Genomic DNA, 19,746 nt, shown 5'->3' with positions numbered 1-19,746 from the left:
CGGTTCTAGCCTCTACGCAGGCTGTCACTCTAACCCTCCCCTCCCCACTTTACTATGTGCCGTAGTACGCGCTCGCGAGTAACTGGGCGGAGCAAATGGCCACCGATACAGAGGCGGAACTGGTTGCCCTCCCGCTCGCCGAGCGACCTACCGCTAAAACCCGCGAGACCTGTACCTATCTTGCGGTTAGAAGGTGGGCCGCAGGAGAGTGTGGACTGTGGACACGGACAGTGAGCATTGGTCCTACGGCAGGCGGGGATACCCTCTGCTTCCAGGGACCCGGTTTTCCTACAGAGCCACAATCAAAAGGAAGGGGGCTCTATTCAATCTCGGGACGGACAGGAGTAGCGATCCCAGGGTCGACAGGGGCATTGTCGGGCCCTCACCGCGGGAATGACGTTTTTTTTTTGTCCCCACGGTCGGTGGTTTGATCATACTGGAGCCTGGAGAGCGGGGGCCGTGCGGTAGCTGGTAACAAACCACCACTTGCTGCCACTTAATGCCGGTGCGGCGGTCGGCTTTGTGGCGCTCGGCAGTCATCGTGATTGGCCTCTCAATGGGGGCTGGCCTCGCCGTGCGGGGGCTGAGAGCCATCTGTCGGTCGGGCAGAGCAGCTTTACCTCCCTGGGTAGACGCCGTCCCTAGGGTGGCGTGACCGTCGTCAGCGCCACCAGCCGGTGATTCTGCGGCAGGCCGCAGGGTCTGGCACGGACTGTCCTTGTCAGGGTTGGATAAAAGCCGGCTTAAATTGAATTTATGCCAGCCAGTGGTTTAAACCGGTTTAAATCGGTTTAAACCGGCTTAAATTAATAAAAACCACCTTCAGTCAAAACATCTACTATAACTTATCTTGTGGGTCAGTGTACTCGTTGGTGACTGTGCAGAGTGCAGGAAGTCAATACTCAATACCGTGTCATTTGGTATTATGTCAACATTTTGGCATGTGATTATGTTGACAATCTGGTCAGTAGGTAACTAAGTTAAGAAACAAAGTAGGTATAAGGCATAAGCACATTCTAATCTTAACATTCGGTTTACTAGTTGAAAGTCTCACTTTATTTTACATGTAAAATGTATTCTGACCAATCGTCTGGGGACTGGGCCAGTAACACTAGAAAAAAATTATTTATCATGGTAGGTATCACCCATTAAGTGATTTTTTTTTAATTGCATAGGAAATAATTGTAACAACTCATCATTTATAAATCTTCTGGAATGTTCCTATGGTTTGTGTTTTTTTCAGGTAGTGCATGTTTTTTTTTCTTGGTATAACAGTGTCCCTAACTAATCACACTTATTATTGTTTTTTTTACATGAACTTTGGAGCCTATAATGGTGGCCGTGCTGTCAATTCCTTTGTTTAGTGGACTGCTTAAGCAATAGACAGTTCCCTAGTAAATAGGCAATGTTCTTTATGATAGTTCTTAGGCCTTACCATTCACTGATCCTTGCACCATGCATTTGGCATAAGGTCATGTTTGCTACAGCTTTTCATAAAATTGAAATTGGTTTCTTTATTGAAGCTGTCTCCAAGACTTTGCATTCCATGAACCACCCATGTGAACAACTAGTTGTGTAAAACACTGCTAATCAAAATAAACATTTGATACAGGGTGATACAGATCAATAATGAATGACATTAAGTCAACCCCCAGGGAAAAAAAAAACATTACAAGTTAACATGTATAATTGAAAGGTGTGTATTTAAAATGTGAAGAGAAGAAGCAGTTTAACCCAAGTGATGTTACAACAAGTTAACGTAAGTGGCTTTTATTATGTTGGTGCACACTGGTTTAAACCGGGGTGGCTTAAATTAGTTTATGCCAGCCGGTTTAATCCATGGATTAAACCGGTTTAAACCGGCTGCTGGCATAAATTTGCCAACCCTGGTCCTTGTCCCGAGCCCGAGGTCCCTTTCCGGTCAGTGTGGACTCCTACGCGGTCCATGATAACAGAATCTCGCACCAGTACCGTCAGTTTCCGAAAAAAAAAACTATAGGGCAGGCGAACCATTAGCAGGCTAACAGCGGCTGCTCTGTGTGTTCTGACTCGAGATAGCCTTCAGCAATCGAAAGCTCTGTGGCCGAGAAGATGGTAGTTATTTGCTTTGAAATATGCGATGCTTCAGGAATTTTCCATTCCTTTCAATATTGACGGACTGCGTTTGTGACCGTGACATCGCTTCTCTCTTTGTTTCCACAGCATCATGGCGCGCGGCAAGAGCCTGCACTCTGCGCTGTCGTCGCTGTCCAACTTTGACCAGGCGCTGGAGCGGTTCTCTGCCTGGATGTCGGAGACGGAGTCGCAGCTGGAGTACATTGACGCCGAGGTGGACCGGCTGGGAGCACGACAGGACGCCCAGGCGCTCCGGACGCCCGGCAACCAGCTCAAGGTCAGTGGCATACGGCGGGTTTTCTCTCTGTCTCCCTGTATTTGTTCTTCTCTTTGTCTCCCGTTTATCTAGGTGGACGCTCTCTACGATGTCTGTTTGGATGAATATGGTGGCCAGTTTCTAGGACAGCGCTCCAGGCGGCGACACTACAGCCTCTACATACAGGCCTTGCAGAGGGCGGTATAAGCCGATCAGACCGACCGGCCGAACGGGGATCGCCGCTGACCCAAAGACAGGCCCTCATGTGGGCTGTGGGGCTGGCCTGTGTCGAGGTGACCTGGCTCTCCCTTACTGCTCACTGCAAGGTCATGGCCCAGCTTTTTCCAAACTCGGATTGCAGGGTAACTCGACCCTCTCACACAGCAACTATGTATCTCTTTCCAACTGCCCGCTCCCTGCTGAATGACCCGGCTTTCCCTGACATGCCACTCCCCTAAGGATCTCCCATGATCTGTAGCGCTCACTGCACAATGGTCAGACCCTCTTTAACATGTCCCTGCAGAATGATCCAGCCCTCCTCGACCTGGCACTGACTTCACCTAGTCTATCGTAACGCTCAATGCTGGATAACTCGTCTACATCCCAGATGACAGTCTCTACAGGGGACCCAGTCCTTCCGTAACGCTCACTGCAGGTGACTCAATCCTCCCGTAACGCTCACTACAGAGGACCCAGCCCTCCCGTAACGCTCCCACAGGATAACCCAGCCTGCAGGATGTCCCTGCCTCTGCTCGGCCGCCGGTGACCGAGGAGGCGGCACGACCCCTCCCCCCGCCCCCGCCCCCGCCCGCTGCCGTCGGCTCAGATGAGTCCCCGGGGTCGTGTCGGCCTCGGACCGAGTTTGCGGCAGTAACTCTCAGCTCGACGTCCGGCGGCCGGCGACGGACGCCCTGACCCGACCGGCCCGGCACGCCACCGCCGACACAGGTCTCCACGGCGTCTCCCTCTCTCTCTCTCTCTCTCTCTCTCTCTCTCTCTCTCTCTCTCTCTCTCTCTCTCTCTCTCTCTCTCTCCCTCTCTCTCTCTCTCCCTCTCTCTCTCGCGCGCTCTCTCTCTCTCTCTCGCTCTCTCTCTCTCTCTCTCTCTCTCTCTCTCTCTCTCTATCTATCTCTCTCTCTCTCTCTCTCTCTCTCTCTCTCTCTCTCTCTCTCTCTCTCTCTCTCTCTCTCTCTCCGCCCTATTCTCCCGTTCCTTCGCCCTCGCACTGTGCAGCATCTAATCAGTTTAAAAGGCCGGTGGGTGCCGTTGATTGATCAGGCGCCCGGGTGGGTATGTTTCACCGTCGATTGGTAGACGGCCGGCTGGCGCAGGCTGCAGATGTTGGCAGTCTCTGCTGTCTGTCCCTCGCGCCGGCCGCTGCTGAGATATTGGTGGCATGCCAGCAATGACGGCGATAATAGTGGACGTCTGCTGCCTGCCTGTCGGCGGCCGGCGGGTGGACACGGCCAGACGAGCCCGTCTGCGGCCGGTGAGGACGGCACAGACGAGCCGTCTGCGGTCGGCTGACGGACACGGCCAAATGAGCCCGTCTGTGGTCGGTAGGGATGACACAGACGTGCCCCCGTCTTCGGCCGGTCGGCGTACAGGCTAAACGAGCCGTCTGCGGTCGGTGGACACGGCCAGACGAGCCGTCTTTGGTCGGTGAGGATGGCACAGACGCGGCAATGGACGGTTATGGACGGTAGGAGAGGGTGGGGTACGGCAATGGGAGATAGAAGAGTCAGCGCCTCATGTTCGATAAAAGAGGACAAGGACAGCGCTATTGGTAAGGACAGAGGACGTAGGCGCGGCTATGGCCGACAGAGAAGTCAGGGACTATTGCCTGCTATTGCCGATAAAGGAGGTGGGAGCGATCGGCTAAGACAAGAGCTCAGAAGATGTTGGTACGGTCTTCTGATTTTTGCTGAGCCCATGATTCTTGTGTCACTTTTTTGTTACCTTTGTTATCGACGTGTCTTACGTATCGCATTTTGTTTATTTGTCCGATATAGCATGGTATTGTGTTGGTGTGATGCTTGAGCCTTTCAAAACTAATTTTCCAGCCGGACGTGTTTTATTTTGTGGAATTTGTGGGATGACAATACGTGCGGTGTCTATTAATTTTCCTTGGCGACACAGCGCCGCGGTGTGGGGTGTCGCTGGGAGACTCCGGGAGATAAACGGACGACACCGGCGGCGGCAGAAGAATCGAGCCTGACCGAGTGAGATGGATGAGGTATCGCCGGACTGGGCCCGGTTTGGTGGCCACTGCCCGCTGTCCGGTGGAGTGGAGTGCCGCCGGGAGGGGAGAGGGAGACGCGCTCAGTGCCGCGGGCAGAGCAGGAGGAGCGGTGCAGAGCTGCGCTGCGTTTAATGGTGCTCCTCGCCGAGACGGACGGAACTGGTCGGTCGGTCGGACAGGACCCTCGAGTGGAGTGGGCTGCCGCGGCCGTCACAGCTGTCCTCGGTTCAGCCCGTCGTTCCGGCCGGGCCGGCGCTGTGCCGCAGCCCGTGGATGCTGGTCGTTATCGGTCGGTGTGGGTTGGACTTTTGGTCACCGAAGGCGACTACTTGGTGGGTGTGGTGCAATTAACCATTTTCGTTGTTTTCAGGACATCCTAATTTATGAAATTCATTTGTCTATGATATCTTTAATTTTGTGTGTGTTTCTTTTTAATGTTAAACTTGTCAGCATATTAAAAATTCACATAGACTCGCCATGTGTTGGCGTGTATGCTGTCTGGTGTGCCCCACTTTGGTGGCCGGTTTGATCCGTTGTGGCGCGGAATACCGATGGAGATGTCTGGGTTCACTCGGCTGGGAGTGGGGTGCAGCGGAGATCTCTCGAGGAGCACCCGTCAGCGGCCGTGTGGTCGGTCAGGGAAGGGAGGGAGCCGCCCCGCCCACTCGGTCGGCCGGAGCAGCTGCGGCGCGCGTGTCGACCCATCCCGGGCCCTGATTTACGGACCGCCGATGGCCCGCCGGCCGTGCCCGCCGGCCGTGCTCGATGGTCGTGCTCGCCGGCCGTCTCCCCTCGGACACCGAACGGTCGCCCTCCCATCAAACATAGCATTGGCAGCCGGTGGTCACGCTATATGACGTTATAACGCGTGTGCTTAACAACACGGCAGCAGTTTCGGACGATGGACGGTCGGCACTCGCGTTGGACCTGATGGTGGTGCTCGTATAACCGCTGGGGAGATATCCTTCACTTAGAGTGGGCGTTTTTGTGTTATTTCTTAATGGTTGTATGCCATTAGAACCCTGTTTAATTCCACTTGGGATATTAACGAGCACTCTTCTGTTACATTGCTCTTTTTGCTTATGTAAGCGTGCTCCGCATCAACTTACCTCGGAGGATAACAGGAGCGTAATGCAGCTCTGCGAGTATGTCGAGTTGTCGACACTAACTAGGCAAGTAGTCGCCCCCGGTATCGGGCAGCGGAAACCCTCCTGCATTGTTGATTCCGACAGCTGCTATAGTAAAGTGGGATATTCTACAATAGATTCCACAGTACCGACCCGTTCAGTTTCTCAGACTGGACCACTGGCTCTGCCGCCGGACCTATGTCTCTCCGACCGAGCCGCCGTGCTGTCTGCCGCCGTGCCGGCCGGCACGACGGCGGAGGTCCGCGCGGCGCTGTGAATTTCCGCCCAGACACGCTGCACGGGACCGCCGGGATCCATTGAGAGCTGCACATCTTACCTTGCAGGCCCAATTACTCGGGCGACCCCGCCCAGCAGGCCCCGGAGACCGGCCAGCGGAAATGTGCCGCCGCGGAAATCACGGCCCACGAACGGCTTCGGGAGCGTCGTGGGCGGTTATGAGCGAAACACGGCCGCGGTATGTCCGTTATTGCTGTCGCCGTTATTTGTCAGGCGGTGGGCTGTGGCGCCGGTAGTGAGAGCGCCGTAGAGAGCCGGACTGTGCCGCGGAGGCCCGGACGCCACTCTGGCATGCATGAGCGGCGCGTGCGGGCGACGGGTGGCCACTCGGACGGCGCGGGCAGCGACGGACGCCACTCGTCGGCCGTGGCGCTGACCACAGCCGCCGCCGGCGCCGCAAATATGTACCGCCGCCGGCGCCGGCGCCGACGCTGGCGCTCATTATTGACGGCGGAGCGGGCTGGTCTGGCCGGCCGGCGGCCGCCGCCCAGATATGGCCTGCTCTGGGACTCGGGCGGGAGGAGAGAGAGGCCGGCGGACGGGTGCGTGAGGGCGCGGTGACGCCGCCTGTCCCGGCGCGCCGTCCCCGGGGCCGCGTCCGACGCCCGTCGCTCATCGCCGCCGACGCGCCGGCCGATGGAGTGCCGCCGCCGCCGCCTGTTGGTGCTGATTGGAGCCGGTCGGCGGCGATCGCCGGCCGCGATTGAAACGGCGGCCGATATTTGTCTCGGCCGGCGGCCCTATATGAGAGCCCGGTCGCCGGCGGACCGATAGAATAGAAATGAGCCGGCCGGGGGCGGGTGACCCCGCGCTGAGTACGGTACGGCCGCGGCCAGAGGCCATTGGTGGGAGGGAAGATAAGCCATGCACACCAACTAGAAATAGGTATGCTAAATTCATTTGATATGCCTGCCAATCGACCCCCGGGCTGTAACGTCAGAATCAGAGCGTCAGTCAGTGAGTAGCGACTAACGACCGTTGCACTGCACTACGCATTATGCACGCCTTTGAGGCCGACTTTTTAGGGATTCAGTGCCTTACCGTGGCCGATGACCCGCTCTGCTCGGAATGTGCCTTATCCGAGTTGGTCGGCGCGGCGTGTGTCAGCATTGTGTGCCACTGCAGGGCAGCGGGCATGTCGCTCTGCCAGTTCAGGATTGGCATGGGACTGCTGCGACCAACAGTATGCTCTGTGTAATCTCGGTAAATTGGCCTCTGCTCAGAGTGCATCGATCCGCGCCGGCTGCTCGGCGACCGGGGACAACTGGATGGTCTCGGGACGCTCCCGGACAACTGGATGGTCTGGGGACGGTCCCGGTGACAACTGGATGGTCTGGTACAACTGGATGACGTGAGACGGTCCCGGGGCAACCGGATGGTCTGGGATTGCTGGGTTGTGCGGTGACGACGAACTGTGTGGTCTTGGGACAGCTGGACGGTCTGGACTAGTGATGTCAATTACGGAAAATCGGAATACCGATACCAAACCAAATGCCAACCAAAAGCGTGGAGAATTACCGAAACCAAACCAACTTGGGAACATGAGGAAAATACCAACTTTTTACCGATTTCTTAGCCCCTTTTAACATTAGCAAGGGTTCATGATACCAACAAAATACCAAACACATTAGGATTGAAATACCAAATACCGAGTTGGTATCGGTTTGGTATCGGTAGGGGAAGGTGGGGTAAGACGGACCAGCTAAGGTTTGAGGCCGCATATCTTGCTACATTGCTCTCGTAATTCATATTATTTATAGTCTTCGGAATGCTCAATCCTTCCTCTGTTGATATGTGTCAAGACTAAATTTCAAATTAAAGACATCTAGGTGGTGGATGCTCTTAAAGAGGGACATGTCAAAAACTCAGACAAGAAAAAACGTGGGGTAAGACGGACCACCCAGCAGTGCCTGCTATCCGTTCATGTGTGTTACACTTCTGCTCTGTACTCTTTAAGAAAAAGTAACCAGAATGGTAAAATAACAAAATGAGCCTTTATTCTTTACTCATGTGTGATGGAAGTGCAGCTAAAAGCTGGGAACATGTGTGTTGATTGTCGTTTGGCATGAATGCATGCTAACTGAGCACTTGCATGCATGGCTCACATGCAACAAAGACTCCTTCCTGAAAAATTAGTTTGCTTAAACTTTTGTCAATGTTTTGGAAAAGAACTTTCCATATGCAGGGTACAATGGACCACCACAGGGTAAGATGGACCACAGTGGTCCGTCTTGCCCCAAATCTAAATTCTGTCATTATCATGACGTATATGTCAAATAGCCCAACATTGCAAGACCTTGCCTTTCCTAAAGTGTGACTATAACTAAGTTGATAACTTTGTTCTTCACAGTTAAGTGCAAAATAGAAACTAATCATGCAAGAAAGGCGCCGTAATTGAATCACCCGTAGACCTCTTATATTAGATCGGTTTGACGAAAAACAACATTTTTCTCAATAACTCAAAAGCTATGCATCCTAGCAGCATGAGCTCAAGGTGGCCATTGTTACGAAGGAAAACAAACATAGTGAGTGCATAAAGCAGTAGATACCAGCAGCGGTTCAGCCGGGAGGGCTGGTGGTCCGTCTTGCCCCGCTGGGCCGTCTTACCCCACCTTCCCCTATACCAAAAAGTTGGTATCCGATTGACATCTCTAGTCTGGACGGTCCGGGATGGTCTACGAACAGTCCCATGCCATGTGCCTGTATTGATGGACCGCGCCGCCTGATTACAGGTGGATCCTCACATAAGTTCTTTATTACACAACTCCGGCCAGACCCGTCGGCAGATAATCCAAACGGAGCCGCTGGGGAGTAGGTGACTGAGCCTCTGCCGAGCCGCCGCAGCTCTGCAGTGACGGCGACTGAGCCGGCTGGGCACGAGCGTTCAGCTCGCACCGTGCGGGTAATAAGCTGGTGGTGGCAGCAGTGGTATTGCTCAATTACGACATTTTCATGTTTCTTGCAATTCTTTAGCTCTTCCTTTATTTCAACTGCATTCGAGCAGAAGCGTAGATTCGAATGTTACTCCTGTGGCCCGATGGCGGGATTTCTAGTCTAAACCACAATCCCCGGAGCTTAGAACGGCTGAAATAGCGTCATCCGGGCCTCTCGGTGCCTCCATCTCCTGGTTCAGCCGAGGGTCAGCCGACCGGTGAGCGCGGTAGACCGCTGGGCCCGACCCGAGTAAGGGCAGTATTGCCGATGTGTCCGCCAGTATTGCCGATGTGGTAGGCGCGGCTGGCCTGCCGTGGTACTGAGTATTGACCGGCTGGCGTAAGGTAACAGCAGGTGGCTCTGGAATCTTTCTGCTGAGCTCACTCCGCTGAGCGGGGCTGGATGGTGCATGGGGTGTGCTCACCTCTGTGGTCGTTTGGCATCTCGGCTCGGTCATGGCAACTGAAGTTAGAGTTGGAGTTGGAGTCGTTCGCCTATCGGTCTAGTTTGTGGCCTATCTAGAGTTGGTTGGAGTCGGAGTCTGGCTCTACCATCTATCGAGAGGGGAGGGTTCTGGAGGTAGGATCTGGAGTCTGGACTCGCTCGCTCGGCCGTCCGGTTCCCGACCGTCCCGTATCGACGCAGCGGCGACGGCGGTTTCTCGGTGCGCACCGCCTCCGGCCGGGTTATCGCTGAGCCGAGCTGAGCCGACCCAACGAGGACATATCTGGCGACGGCGCCGCCGCGGGCGACCCATTCTGCCGGCGGTGACCAGCGCCCCGGACCTATTGATTGTCGGAGAGCACCGCATCGCGCACCGCCGCCAAACGGTGCCGCGTCGCGAGTATGCGGCCCGTGTGGTCGTCGAGCTTACGAGCATGTTGCGACGAGCTGCAGGATGGACATAACTAGGGGCATTTCCCCATATTCCCACCGGTGGCTGGCGCGGTCTCAGGAGCGACTCACAGTTCGACCGCCCCCACTGTCTCCGAGTTTGCCTTCAGACCGCCTGGTGCCGAGTGGGCGGCGCCGTGCCGCCGTCTCGAGGCGACAGGTGGCGGCGAGCTGCCTTTAGTGGACGCCCGGGACCGTTACCGCCGTAACTTGTGACATCTCGTCCGAAACTGCGCCCAACTGCGCTCCGTTTGAATGGGCGCCGTCTAATTTGTCGCCGTCTTTGGCCGCCGTCTCGTCTCCCGTCTCCGCCTGGTGGGCGGTCAGACGGACGGACGTCGCTGAACTGTTGGTATATGTAGTCTGTTCCTCACTGTCCGGTTGTTCGAAGCCCTGCCCGGCGCCGGGACTATCGGCAACTGTCATAGGTTGAATCGGTTGAGTGTGATGAGCGGGCGGATACCGAACTGGCCAACGGCTGATATCCGATGCTTGCACCGACTGATGATGGTTCAAAAGCGTCAAAACTCGCCAGCGATGACAACTCCCATCCAGTATGCATGATGCCAAACACGGCTAGAAATGACTCTGAGCCAGCTTTCGAGCACCTTAAGTAAAGCGAGCTGAGTCGGAGGCGGAGCCCAGGGGAGGGATCGATAGCACATTCCTGTTGGCTAACACTTATACCTCATGTCGCATTACCGGTAAGGCGCTCGGTGCGCATTCCGTCGGCAGCGGGCGCGGACGTCGGCACCTGCGCCGCTGCCGTCGGCTCCGACGCTCGGCTGTCGGCCGCCCCGTCGGCGGCAGTGCGCGGCGGACGGGTGCGGTGTCGGCCGGGTGTGCCGCTCTTCCCAGTGCAGGTGACGGGTAGGACAGTGCAGTGACGAGTACAGAGGGTGGGTCAGTGTACGAAGACCAGTGCAGCGGTGGCGGTGGCGGTGGCAGCTTTGGAAGCGGTGGTGGCGGGAACGGCGTGTCGGTTATGAGGACGGTTACGAAGACCATGTGGAGTACGACGTCTTTTTCCATTCTCGAGGATTGCAGCTCCTTGCCGCTGGAGCTCTAATCGTAGTTCGACTCCGATTGTCCTAGCTCGCTACCTGCTTCTCTCTGCCAGCGGGGGTCGGCCTGCTGATGACGCCGTCCATTGTTGGGGTGCTCGCTCTCTTTGCCGTGTCAATATTGTCCCAGTGTCGGCCGCGGACGCACCACTCGATCTGGACAATGTGTCCTGTGGTCTCAGGCAGGGGGAGATCACCGTAGTGGTCTCAGCAGTCAGCAGGGCACGCCACGACAGCCTCAACATCGGGAGGGCAAATTGGGGGGTTTGGAGGCATCGGTCTTTGCTCGCCACTGCGAACCATTAGCCCGCACAGCAGGTGCAGAGACGCGTATCTTGGATAGATAGTGGGTAGTATTGTTTGGACAGAAAGCTGTTCTTCCATGAGAAAATTCGCTGTGTATTAAAAAAAGATTTATTGCGAAATGCAAGACTGGGAAGGCTTCATCTGAAGATATCGTCTTCATCACACTACTATCAAGCCTGCATTGCTGTAAACTCCTCTCCGTGCTTTTCTCCGTTCTCAGTTTCTAAGATCAGTGTCGCTCCACGGTCGGCCGGCCGGCTCCGTTTCCGCTCCTCTTTGGGCTCAGTCCTTCTCTTTCGCGCCCCTCCATGTTACCGGCCGGCTCCATTTCCGCTACTCTCAGGACTCTTATCCGGGCTCAGTCCCTCTCAGGGTAGTCTCGCTTCGCCCCTGTTTCCTCTCTAGACTCTGCTTCTCTCGGCTTCTGGGTCTCTCCTCCCAAGGCTCAGCTCTACTCGGGGTGGTGTCGCTCCACTCCGTGTCGGCCGTCCGGCTCCGTTTCCGCCTCTCGGCGGGCTCAGCTCCTGGCTCCTCTCTCAGCTCAGCTCCTCTCAGAGTAGTGTCGCTCCTCCAAAGGGTCGGCTCCGGACTGAGTCCCTCTCAGGGCAGTGTCGCGCCGCTCGGTGTCGGCCGTCCGGCTCCGTTTCCGCTCCTCTGACCGCCGGTTCTCGGCCAGTGACCACGTCCGTCGGCCGGCACTGGCCGCTGCTGTTTCGCTAATGCACTGTCATGGCGACGGACGCGGCCGACGGCGCACGTCGACGCCAGGTACCATAATCTCCGCGGCTCTCTGAGCACGGAGCTGGAGAGGCAGACTCCGCCGGCCAGGCCGTTAGCGGAGGCTTACCAGGAGAGCCAGCAGGGCAGGCTAGCCGACAGACCAGCTCCGCTCCTGTGGTCGACACAAATCGACCGTCGGTCAGCCACTCGGGGCGCAGTGTGTCGTGCAGGGAACTGTTAATGCGTCGGTGAGGATTGTCGTTACTTCTGGAGCATTGGGCCCGTCAACAGACTACTGACCAGCAGCTGTGGGCTGTTACCGCTTACACTCATTCCTCACCGCTGACCACTGATCAACTCGATCAGGAGATATGGCTTCTCTACAGGCCATCTCTATCAGCTGTGTGGTGTGTTTGAACAGGTCAGCCATCTCCCACTGCTGACCAGGTACAGTGAAGTGTTACGGCCGGGCTGGCGCCGCGTCTGGTCGGCGGCGGTCTCGGGCCCGACTGCTGACTCTGCTGACGGGACAATCGCCGTGTCGGCACACTGGCCGGCCATTCGGCGGCCGACGCGGAGCGGTATCGGCCCCAAACGAGCCACCGGACGAGCGCTGCTCCGCCGGCCGGATGGCGACCGGCGACGGGTCTCATCCCTGCTGCTAGGGCGACTTCTGCCTGTCCGTCCCTTCGCTAGGGCCGTCCCCACAGCACAGAACCCCCTGTTTGCCCGTCCCCGGGACTGGGGCCGCTCCCATCTGTTCGTCCCCCTCGACTGGACCAGCTCCCCACGCTGCAGCCGCTGTGGTCGGACCACATCAGCCGCGCCGGTCGGGCCGATTATTTTGTTAGCGTTTGGCGGCATTAGGGCGGGTGGCGGCCGATTAGTTGAGTGCCGGCTTGAGGCGGCGTGCTCGGAGCGTCAAATCGGCCGCAGAGCGCCGGTCATCAATCGACGACCGGTCGAGCGGGCGAGGGAGCGAGCTGGCGGCGCTGGTCGGCTGGCACGACACCCTGCCACCGTGCCGGTATGTTAGTTTTCACAGAGTACTCGCAGTTGGCGTGGTATCCCATAATCACATTCAGTTGTGATTTTTGTCGGCCAGAGTAGACACGCTAAATAGACCAGAGTTAGTCGTTCCGAAATGAAGACCTTGCTTTCAATGCAGATCCCATGGAATTCTGGTGTCGATCGACCTTTGCTTCCTGGAACGGTGGGAGCAAGGCTCTGAGAACTCCGCTCCTGCCATGAGTGGAGGCCTGTGAAAACTTCAGGGGGTCGCTTTTCTGTCAGACTGTTCGACTTGATAGGATATTTGGCCTGGTCCTGAACGCTCCCATTTATTTTTGGCGGGTGCTTTCGGTAGAAAATGGCGCCCACGCACCCAGCTCTGCCATGCGTCGTATTTTTAACATTTAAATGCAAAAGAAGCGTTTGTAAGCCTGCCAATACTTCCATTAAAAGAAATTGTTTGTGCCAGAGTTTCATATTTTACCAGTCAGCTGTTTCATTCGTACCCAGCCTGTTGTGATGGCTGTTTTTCACGACCACATTCAATGGGTTTCGCTATCTTTGTGAGAAAATTGTTATCGTTTCTTCGGATCCGAGCGACCTGAACCAACTCGAGTGATTGTGCGTGGGTTTAGGAAGGGACCACCAATCTTCCACTGGCTGTCAAAACCTCTGAGGGGAGGAGGGGGCGTTGCGGGCAGCCCCCCCCCCCTCCCGGTTACCCCCGGCGCGGGCGATAGCTGCCGGTGATCGGCCGGCCGGTGTGCAGTGCCGCCATCAGGCGACGATGGCGAATTTATGGAAACGGCCGCCGGCCGACCTTTATCGTATGGCTGAGTTACGGGCCGCTGGCGACCTAATCCGACCTGTCGGCCGGCCGGCCGGCCCTGGCCCCGCCGGACGGTCACACGCCGCGCCGTCCGAAGGAGGGACGCGTGTCGCGCCGCAGTTGGGCCTGTTAGCGCGCCGCCGGCGGCCGCTCGTGTCTCCTGCTGGGGTCGGATTGTGGGCGGCGGTCCCAGCTGGCCGACGGACGCCATCGCCGACGCTGATTTATCCGCGGCCTATACATCGCTGCGGCGCGCCCGGCGGACCCAGGGGCGGCCGGCCGGCCCATATATACCGGTGGCCAGCGGCGCCGCGCCGTCTGCTCGGCCGGCCGCCCGGTTGGCGACCGTTTGCATGCAGTGGGCGGCGGTGGCGGCGACAATTAGGCGGCGGCCCGGCCGGCGGCGATGTATGCGCCCGGTAATGGCGGCCGGCCGCTGCCGATGAGCGGACGCAGCGCTGTAGCCGGCCCACAAATGGTGCCACCGGCCCCGGAATACGGCCGCCGGCGGCCTCGTCCACAGACCGCCCGCCGGCGACACCGGCTGACCTCTCCGCAGACAGCGCGCCGGCCGGAACATAGGGTCCGCAGCCGGGGCCAGGCCGTCTCCCTCGAGACACATGTCTTCTTTTAGTGGATGTTCCTCTTTGTCGCCGACTGCTTGGATTTGCGGAATGTCAAGACAAGCTTCGGCGTCTTCTCCGCGGAGCTTAAAACGCCGTTTGTTCCATCAAGTGCGCATTTAATGGAGGTTAGTCTCTCCTAACGAGCTAAATGAAGTGGAACCAGCTATTCTCGTAAAAGCGTCCAGTTTAGTGCCAGGCTGTTGAGCGAGAGCGAATAGCGTAGCAACACTGGAAAACATCGGGGATTTTCACAGCAGGCCGGCGTGCTTGTTATGCATGAGACAGTCCTCAGCACTTCTACAGGAGCGTGGCGGCGAACCACTACCGTGACGGTCGTTCGTGTTCACAGATGTGTGCTGTTGCCGACAGCCACGGTCGTCGCGAGGAGACGGAAAGTTTGACCCAGTACGACGCTGTTGCGTCGACTGCGCTACTCAATCTGCCAGGCTCTGGCCGGTAGCGATGGGCTTATGTGCTCCGGGGAAGCTGGGAATGCGGCACGGCCTGAAGAAGCTCAGGCTGAGGGCTGCTGGCTGCTGAGCCCTGAGACTGCCCGGGATGGGCAGCTCGGCCTGAAGAAGCCGCTCGGTATGATCGGCGCCGGCCGCCGGCCGAGAGCCTGTCTGACCGATCCGGCCGTCACTGATGAATGACGGGATTAGCGCGGCCCTGTGGAGCGCCTCGGGCCGGCTCCGATCGGCATCCTCCCCTGACCCAGCGCCTCTCCGACGAGCGCGCACCGACCGCCGTCCCCGCCGGCTCAAAGGCCCGCGGATGGCGCGTAAAAGCCCGCGCATCCAATCTCGTTAGTTGTAATATCCTGATGGGTATTGGGTAGGTCTGGCTAGGCTCCCGTTCGATCGGATGTCCCGTGATCGGTTGCTGTATATTCCCAGCAGTCGACACTGCCGGCGGCTCTGCTCATCGGAGGCTGAACCCGACAGCTCCGAGGCTTACCAGATCAAGTGTGCAGCAAGGAGCGCCATTGAGCAACATTTTATTTAATTGTGTCACATGTGCAGAAAAGCGAGTTTTTGTCCAAGCTTGCAGTCTCTGACGGAATAGCCAGTGGAGAGCGGGGCTGAATCCGCTGCTGGTGCCGTCTGTCGCAGTATGGCCGGGGTGAGCCGGGTAGCCGTGTTTTCCGGACCATTACCGGCGCTGGCGGGGCTCGTTAGTGGCACGACGGTGCCGGCGGGCCCTCCTGCGGCGGCACTGAGCGACTGGGAACGGGTTACTGGTATCGCCACCGTCACCGCCACCGTCACCGCCACCGCCACCGCCACCGCCACCGCCACCGCCACCGCCACCGCCACCGCCACCGCCTCTTCTAACCACGTCGTTTGCACCTCAGCCGCCGCCGGCAGCGCCCGGCCGCTCCCATGAGTCTACGATGTAACGCCTCGGGCGGCCGGTGCGACTGCGCCGGCCTCAAGTCGCGGCTGCACTCTCACCGTCCGATGCCGTCAGCCTCGTCGGACCACGAGCTGTGGCGACACGCCGAGCCGCGCGGCCGGCCGTCCATGGTGCGCAGCAGCACCGCCGAGGGGCTGTGCCGCGGCCGCGGCCGCTCGGTGCCGCCGGCGCCGCGCCGCGCCGCCGCCCCGCCACTGGCGCCCCGACTGGTGCCCAGTCTGACGCTGATGGACTTCCGCGGGTCGGCGCCACCGTCGGTACCGGCGGGTGCGGCCAGCGCGCCGGCCAGCCCGGCCGACTGCCGGCCGCTGCTCAGCGCCGCCACCTCCCAGTTGGGCGAGCTCACCGCGCGCGGCATGGCCATCCAGGAGGGCGCCGAGGAGGACTCGAGCGGCGTCAGCTCCAGCTCCAGCGTCTATGTGAGCGACGGCGGCGGGCCGGCGCGGCCGCGAACCTTGGAGCTGCGCGCCGCCGGCGACCAGACGCCGCCCAGCCCGAGTCCCGACCGCGCCGGGCCGGCCGCCGGCCTCAGCGCGTTCGGCAGCAAGCTGGAGCTGTTCCTGGAAATTCTAGAGACGCAGGAGCGCATCCGGCGGGTGAGTACGGCCGCCGGCGCCGCGGCGATTTCAATTAGCACCTGCCGACACGCCGACGCCGACGCTGTCCGGTTCTTGCCGCTCGGCGCTGATTGCGTCCGGCGCTGTTCGGCAAAGTTGGCGGCGTCCGGCAGATGACGTTGTCAGAGGGGCCGCTATTCTGTCAGCAGCGACGCATCCTTGAAACTTCTCTCAGATGCGCCTTATGTGTCTGCCCTGAGGTGCTACTGTTGCCGTCGGACCAGCCCGTCCTCGGCCAGCGCGATGTGTTCTGCTCGAAGTGGGCGATCCGGGCGATGAGCCGACAGCAGTTTACTTGATGAGGTGTGGAAGGGAGGCTGTTTGGCTGATGAGGGGGTGGGCGGGCGGCTTCAATTGGTGGTTGCAGGCCGTCAGCAGAAGCTGCCGTAGTGGACGCCGCCAGGGCTGGGTAGTGGGGGCGGGGGAGGCCCCCCGGCAACAAATCGGATAAGTGTCCAGACAGCTGATGGGCAATAATTTTCGCAAAAAGTGTGTGTTTACTGCTGTTTTGTAGGCAAAAGTTTCTTTTTAGTTTCAGTAAATTGCATGATTTTAGCTGAATGTTTTAACAACTATAGTGATGTGTATTGTGTAATGATTAAAAGGAAGTGTTTCACCTGAGTGATTCATGTTGGGAGGATTGAGAAGTGCCGTTTGCTGGTGTGTGTTGCTAGTGTGCTATGACTCAAATGAATGTTGAACCTGTAGCCGCCTACCGTGCCCCGTGAGCACCCTTCCTTGTCACTACCCACTACCAACCGTCACCGGTCACTTACGTGAAGTGCTGGCTCTGCTGGCTCGGCGCCGGAGCTCGACATGAGATATCGGGTGTCGTCTGGCCGTGAACTCCTGTCTAATGTCTATCCCGGGCGGTGTTGGATGTGCTGTGCTGGTGTCACCGGATGTGACGGTGCTACGATGAGATTACGCTTTACGTGCCGGTTTTGTACATATGTCATACAGTTGAGCATGAGTCGTCTATCGGCCCTATATAGGACGGTCACCGCCCTATGGTGGGGCGAGCCGCGGCGCTGCGGCGGTGATCCTATGCCCAGCCCGGCCGGTATCCTATGTTCGGCACCGCCAGGTCATGCGAAGGTAAATGAATTTACGGCGGTCACCGGCCGACTTATTGCATTGGCCGGCTCTGCGGCCGCTGCTCTGTATAGGCGGCGGCTCTGGGTGGGCGACCGAGGCGACCGTACCGACCGGGCTGGCTACGACCGCGTATGGAACCGACCGCCTCCGCCACCGGCCGAGATGACCTTCTGAAGACGGCGCGACGTGGCAATCATTTCGGCTCTGTGCAAATAAATGAAGCCGTCGCGGCACCCTGATGAGCCATTAAGACTGTGACGCTCGACCCGCCCTCTAAAGGCCGGTGTTCCTCGTTCGGCGCAATAGTTTGGTATTCATGAGGTGGGTGTGCCGAGGTTCGAGCAGTGACAGTATAGCTGCTACTGACTACTGTCCGGTCGCCGTGCTGCCCGGCCGTGACGGTCCGGGGTGACGGCAGACACACTCAGCCGCAGCACTGCTCGGTCAGTCCCTGGTGGTGGCCGGCAGTCCCCGGTCCGACGGTGGCCGCCCGGTAGCGGCTGCAGCCACGTGTCGTGCGAGTCGGCCGCCGCCGCTGCCCGATTACCCAGCACGCCCCGACCGCCGCTAACTTCAGTTAATGGCTCCTTTGTGTTTATTGGGAACGGACCTCTAATGTCTTCATTTGTGTAATTGCCTCCTTGGTCCAGATAAGTATCGGCCGTGTGCACTTTCCGCAAAATGAGTTGGCCGTCGGATTCGTTCAGGTTTGAGGGGGTGTGTCCGCTGGGGAAAAGGGGCTGGTCGGTGGGGGTAGTGTCAGCCAGGCGTTTGCTTTTGAGACTGTGTTTTCCTTGGGCTGTGGTTTATAGAACTTTGTCCGCTTGTGCCTGTGTGCTGTCTGTGCCGGGCTTGCCTGTGAGATTGTGGCCTAAGGTCTGTGGGGCTGCGCCCGCCTTGGGCTGGGGAGGGGCTCGGCCCCATCACGGCGCGGCGCGCAACTGCCTGACGGCGATAGTCTAATCGCCGCCACCGCGCCGCGGCCGACGCCGCCACAACGACGGCCGCTAACCAATATTGATGGCGGCCGGCGACCCGACCAGATAACTGACAGAATAACAGAGAAGAATGAGCGAGCGCGTCGCATCAGCTCAGCGGCCCGGCCGCGGCCGGCGGCGACGCGCAGTCTGGTCCTCTCCGGGCCTGTCTAAGGAATGAGGCGGGACTGCGACGCCCATGGACGGGCGCTGGTGAACGGACCGCTGCGCTGTGGAGGATCTGACCTGGGCTGGTTGGTGGAGTTGAGCTGGCAGTGTGGACCCCACCGGACTCTGTGGACTATCAGACTCGGTGCTACGGCTACTAACTGCTCCCGGTCACGCCATCTCAGCAGGGCCGACTGAGACCAAGCGGCCGGCGTGGCTGTCTGTGATGCGGGGTCGGTTCTCTCTTGGTAATGTAAATAGTCCTGCCGACGGTCCACCAATCTTCGACTTGCGTCAGCTCAGTCCGTCCCCCGGTCCGTTTCGTCAGTCTGTTTTATTTTCATCTTGCAGCCGCTCCATTACATCCCTCACACGAACTTCAGCTTTTCTTCCTCCATCCTACGCAGCATTACACCGTACCACGCTCTCTGTCACTGCCATTGTTCGAGATGGGATCGGCGCTCGGGTCGGACGGCGGTCAACACTGGACTTGGGCCGCGCTCCTCGGCCCGTATTGGATGATATGATGTGGAGAGTGCGCTGCCTCGATCGTCCCGGCTGGTCGGCAAACACGTGGAGAGCGGCGGACGAGCGGCTCTGGTGGTCGGACTAGTGTTTCCCTCTGCAGATGGCCGGGTCGGCGTGTGGTGCGCTGGGGCACCGGGGCCGGGCCGGACCGACCCAGGGGCAGAGGGCTTCGCTCTGCTGGATGGTTTTCGGAAAGAATGTCCTCGGCCGGCCCATTGCACAGTGGGGATTTTTCCGATCTAGCGCCTATTAATTCAAAAAATATTTTTTGGATTTTTGTTTATTTTTTGTGTCAGTAGGGCTAAGAAATGTCTGAATTTTTCATATATGCCATTGTTTTATCTGTATGTCCACAGCAAAACTAGGAAAAAATGCGCCCAAAGTTCACACTCATGCGTGATTACTCAATGGGCTCAGCAAGGCCCGAAAGTATAGCTCAATTTCATTGTCCTGTCCTGTTGGTTTTAATCTTGCGAGGTCTTAAGGTTGCATATCGTCTGAAAGGCACCTTTATTAGGAAT

General features: G+C 58.2%; 1 protein-coding gene across 1 annotated transcript in view; it reads left to right on the top strand.

Moving 5' to 3' along the window:
* The window catches only part of LOC122364707 (dystrophin-like), a 141,557-nt gene that overhangs the window by 86,657 nt on the left and 35,154 nt on the right, over positions 1-19,746 (top strand). The window contains exon 38 of the mRNA XM_043335356.1: positions 2,203-2,392. Coding sequence (XP_043191291.1) covers positions 2,203-2,392 — 190 coding nt within the window. The remainder of the gene's footprint in view (positions 1-2,202; positions 2,393-19,746) is intronic.

The sequence above is a fragment of the Amphibalanus amphitrite genome, unplaced genomic scaffold, assembly GCF_019059575.1.
Source record: "Amphibalanus amphitrite isolate SeventyFive unplaced genomic scaffold, NRLGWU_Aamphi_draft 000692F_arrow, whole genome shotgun sequence".
NCBI classification, from domain to species: Eukaryota; Metazoa; Arthropoda; class Thecostraca; order Balanomorpha; family Balanidae; genus Amphibalanus; species Amphibalanus amphitrite.
The sequence above is the reverse complement of the archived record's forward strand: the minus strand, read 5'-3'. Positions and strand labels throughout refer to the sequence as shown.